The 3,960-nt window shown below is 37.7% G+C and overlaps 1 protein-coding gene across 1 annotated transcript; it reads left to right on the top strand.

The window, feature by feature from the left end:
• The first annotated feature begins 1,489 nt into the window (after positions 1-1,489).
• On the top strand, positions 1,490-3,312 carry LOC131621530 (small ribosomal subunit protein uS10y-like). Its single transcript, XM_058892573.1, has 3 exons — positions 1,490-1,680; positions 1,780-1,893; positions 2,964-3,312. Exons 1-3 carry the CDS (start codon positions 1,569-1,571, stop codon positions 3,104-3,106), a joined length of 369 nt encoding a protein of 122 aa, XP_058748556.1. The 5' UTR covers positions 1,490-1,568; the 3' UTR covers positions 3,107-3,312.
• Positions 3,313-3,960: the final 648 nt, after the last annotated feature.

Raw genomic sequence — 3,960 nt, 5'->3', positions numbered from 1 at the left:
GAGGTGAAAGCCCTGAGTGTCACCAAACTCCTTAAGCACAGCCAGCTCATCAACCTCTAATGCATCTATCACCATATGCACCACCGTTGTCTGGTCCCTATGAACAGGTGTAAAAAATGTACCAGCTACCGGAAGGTGAAAGAGGGCATGCATATCGTCCAGAGTCACCCCCATCTCCTTAAATGGAAGATGGAAGGATAATGTCTCCGGGTGCCATCTCTCTACAAAAGTTGATAATAGAGGGGCGTCCAGCATCGTTATGGAGCATCCAGCAAAGTCCAACAATTGGAGCTCCCAAACGATCTCGTCACCTCCTTAGCCATCGGTCCCTCGGGGAAGTTCTTCAACTTCGACCCGTGAGAAGTGAACTTCAGCACTGGACGCTCCTGTAACAAAAAAAATACAATTAAAAAATACAATTAAAACACAATAGTATTAATCAAATTGCATAATAAAAATTAAGCAATGTTACATATCTCACCCTGCCATATCCTAAAAGCGGCATGGTCAGCATAGCCACAGTCACCCGCTCATCAGCCACAGTCACCCGCTCCTCAATTCTAACGACCCCCTCATCAGCAACAGGTACCTCCGGCTCAACCCTAGCAACCACCGACTCAACCATAGTAACATCCTCCCTAGCATCCTCCCGAACAACATCCCAAACCCTAGCAACATCCTCCTTAAGATACTCCCGAGCAACAACCTCCCTAGCATCCTCACCAACCTCAGTCTGCCCGTCCACAACAGTGGAAGCTCTACCACCCCGACGCCGAGATGCATAGAACCCCCTACCCACCCGCGCCTCCTCAGCCCTCCGTTTCCAGTAGGAACCGGTCAGAGCAACGCGTCCAGCACGCAAGACTGACGTACTAGCCTCATCAGCATTAACCCGAGCACGAGCCTCGGCTCTATCGATGGCTTGACCCACAACTGTACCATCCCTGCCTCTAGTCCTCACTGAAAAAAATTAAAAATTTAAGAAAAATATAATTTTTAAAAAAAATACAAAATACTGGAAATTTCAAATATTTCAAATTTTCTGGTATTGGACAAAATACCGGAAATTTCAAAATTTACGGTATTTTTAAAAATTTATAAAGATACCGAAACTTTCACAATTTCCGGTAAAAAATACTGGAAACTTACTTGTTTTCGCGAAATCTCTAGTACACTCGTTAAATTTCCGATATCGCCCTAAAATTTGAAATTTCTGATTGTCTTCGCAATTTTCAGAAAATGTGGTAAATGATTTTCGTTGGACATTTTAATCTTTTCATGCATTTTGAGGGGTGCCATGGCTAATTTGGGGGGTGGCAAGTTGAATTCTCTATCCATTAGGACAAGTTCACATCTAATCTAATCTCATTCTCAAACTTTGGTGGATTGGCATGTCAAAATAAAACTTTAATGGGCTGGGCCTATTTTTTAACCTAAAACCCAAAACCCATACCCAACTGTCTCTTCTTGTTAAACTCTTGCTTACCAGCCTTGTTCCCTCTTGTCCATTTGTTGCGGCGCCCTAATTTCATCTTCATTCTCAGTTTGTATACTCCGAACAAACAAAAATGGCGTACGCAGCTCCTAAACCCACGAAGCCTGGTTTGGAGGAGTCCCAGGAGCAGATCCACAAAATCAGGATCACCCTCTCCTCCAAGCACGTCCAAAATCTCGAAAAGGGTACTTTCTTCGATCCGTTCGTGTTTTGTTTTATGATTTTGTTGCTTTTTATTTCTTCACTGACGTTCTCACTTTCACTTTTGCTGATGTTATGATTAGTTTGCGGTGATTTGGTTCGTGGTGCTAAGGATAAGCGTCTTAGAGTGAAGGGACCTGTTAGGATGCCCACTAAAGTTCTTCACATCACTACCAGGAAGTCCCCTTGTGGAGAAGGTATTTTTTTTTTCATTTATCTTCATTTTGTTTGGTCTTTTTTCATTAGTTTACAGAGATTTTATTATGATAGGTTAGAAACAGAAATATTGAAATAGGTTGTTTTAGATATTTTTTGGATAGTTTTATAATATGATAAAGGTTACATTTTTGTTCCTAGTTTTAATCAATTTATTTAAATAAGCTCCTAGAATGACTTACAAATGAGTGCTTAATAAGTTCTTAATTCAGCTATCCACCCAAATGTGCTTAATAAGTTCTTTATGCAAAGTTAGATGCTATTTTTTATTGTAATTTAACATAATATAACTGAATTGGCAATGGCAAGTTTGCGAAAAAAAATATGGCAACTTCAGTATAGTTGTATTTCTTGCAAGCCCCTTCCTTCTTCAATGTATTGTATCTCCGTCTATTGGTTTGGGCTGTTTTTTTCAATTATATCTATACGCATGGTGAATGTTTGCTCCAATATGATAGGTTGTGTTTCACCTTTTGGATGTCAATTATATGTAAACTTTTAGTGGCATAACAGTGAGGGTGAAAGGGTTGTTCTTGTTTTTCGAACTTTGGTTTTCAAAACAGCTAATTGTCTTGAGTCTTTTATTTTAATCCTTTTTTTTATGGTCTTTGATTACTTAAATCATAATGTTCTTCAACAATTATGGAAGACTCAGTTATGGGTTGGAATTAATGGATCTTTCAATTTTCTGATTATTATATCAAGATTAATTTACTTCTATGTGAGTGCGCTGCAGGGCTTTGTCGCTCTCATTTTGTTACTGTGAAATTGATTTTATGCGTGTACATGTGTGTTTATGTAGGCCAAATTTTGGTTCTGATGCTTGATTATGTTATGCTTTCTGGTTTTATCTTGAGTCATGTATCATAATTTTCGCTTATGTCACCTGTAGTGTGTGCTAACTATATGCTCCTTATGTAGTAGTATCGATCTGTATGTAAGCCTTAGCCTGCTTATTTGACTTTTGAAGTCTAGTGATCAATGTGTAGTGTTCGATGAATGTTCTTTTATACGGAATGAAATATGTTCATAACTTTACATTTTGTTTCAGGTACCAACACCTGGGATAGATTTGAACTCCGTGTCCACAAGAGAGTCATTGACCTATACAGCTCTCCAGATGTTGTTAAGCAAATCACCTCCATCACCATTGAACCTGGTGTCGAGGTTGAAGTGACCATTGCAGATGCCTGATCTTGATCCCATTTTTAACTTGTTATGTCTTCCATTTCTTCTTTCGACCTATGTATTTTGATAGTTTTGGTATTTCCGACAAAATTGGCCTGTTTTCTTTAGTTTTACGGTTCTGAACATAGATGAGTACTTTGAGAAATGTCATGCTTAATATATTTCAGATTCTTACGTTATTATGGTAATGTATTACAATATTTTTGCGTTCAGCTTGCTCATTATCATTATAATTCTAATCTTTGCAAGCCATCTTAACCTTGCCATCCGATTACATGTTTGATTTTTGATTCAGAAGCATTTCACTTCCTTCTGCCTATGTTTTTTTGACCTATATTCGAAGTATGTGATATGAATGTGAATTTAAACATTTGCTAAGTCGATGTGTATGATAAGAGTACTGGAGTTGAAAACCTCAAAGGGGAAGAAAGAGGTCATAAAGGCTTGAGAAAATCAACTTTTGAAATATTAATGAAACGCATATATAGACCAACCATGCTCATTAGTCATTAGTTTGGTTACCTCGTACGCATAGACTTTAATTTATTTTTAATACACATCTATTTTGTTAAAATAAGTTATTTCCATTATTCTAAAATTCAGTTTGTGTCATGCCATGGCTTGTCTGAGTAGTTTATTTGATCAAAAGAAGATTTTATACAGTATTCCAACAATTATACCATCACTCCTACGGATTTAGATCTCTCCACAGGTATCTTTATAATTCTCTCCACCGATTGATTTAAACTATGGGTGGTGCTTACTATACCCTCTCAATGTAGTGATCCGATTTCAATATTCAGACGGGTCCATTTTTAATAAAATCACTTTATGACTAAAGCATCCTATTTTTGTCACAA

This window comes from Vicia villosa, unplaced genomic scaffold (genome assembly GCF_029867415.1).
Source record: "Vicia villosa cultivar HV-30 ecotype Madison, WI unplaced genomic scaffold, Vvil1.0 ctg.000009F_1_1_3, whole genome shotgun sequence".
Taxonomy (NCBI): Eukaryota; Viridiplantae; Streptophyta; class Magnoliopsida; order Fabales; family Fabaceae; genus Vicia; species Vicia villosa.
This window is presented reverse-complemented; position numbering and strand designations above follow the sequence as displayed.

What these genes read in the sequence shown, in the direction of transcription:
- LOC131621530 (XM_058892573.1), top strand. Translation starts at nt 1,569, where the DNA reads ATGGCGTACGCAGCTCCTAAACCCACGAAGCCTGGTTTGGAGGAGTCC. An exon ending in CGTCCAAAATCTCGAAAAGG is followed by an intron (nt 1,681 to 1,779) that starts GTACTTTCTTCG and finishes TGTTATGATTAG; the next exon opens with TTTGCGGTGATTTGGTTCGT. An exon ending in GAAGTCCCCTTGTGGAGAAG is followed by an intron (nt 1,894 to 2,963) that starts GTATTTTTTTTT and finishes ATTTTGTTTCAG; the next exon opens with GTACCAACACCTGGGATAGA.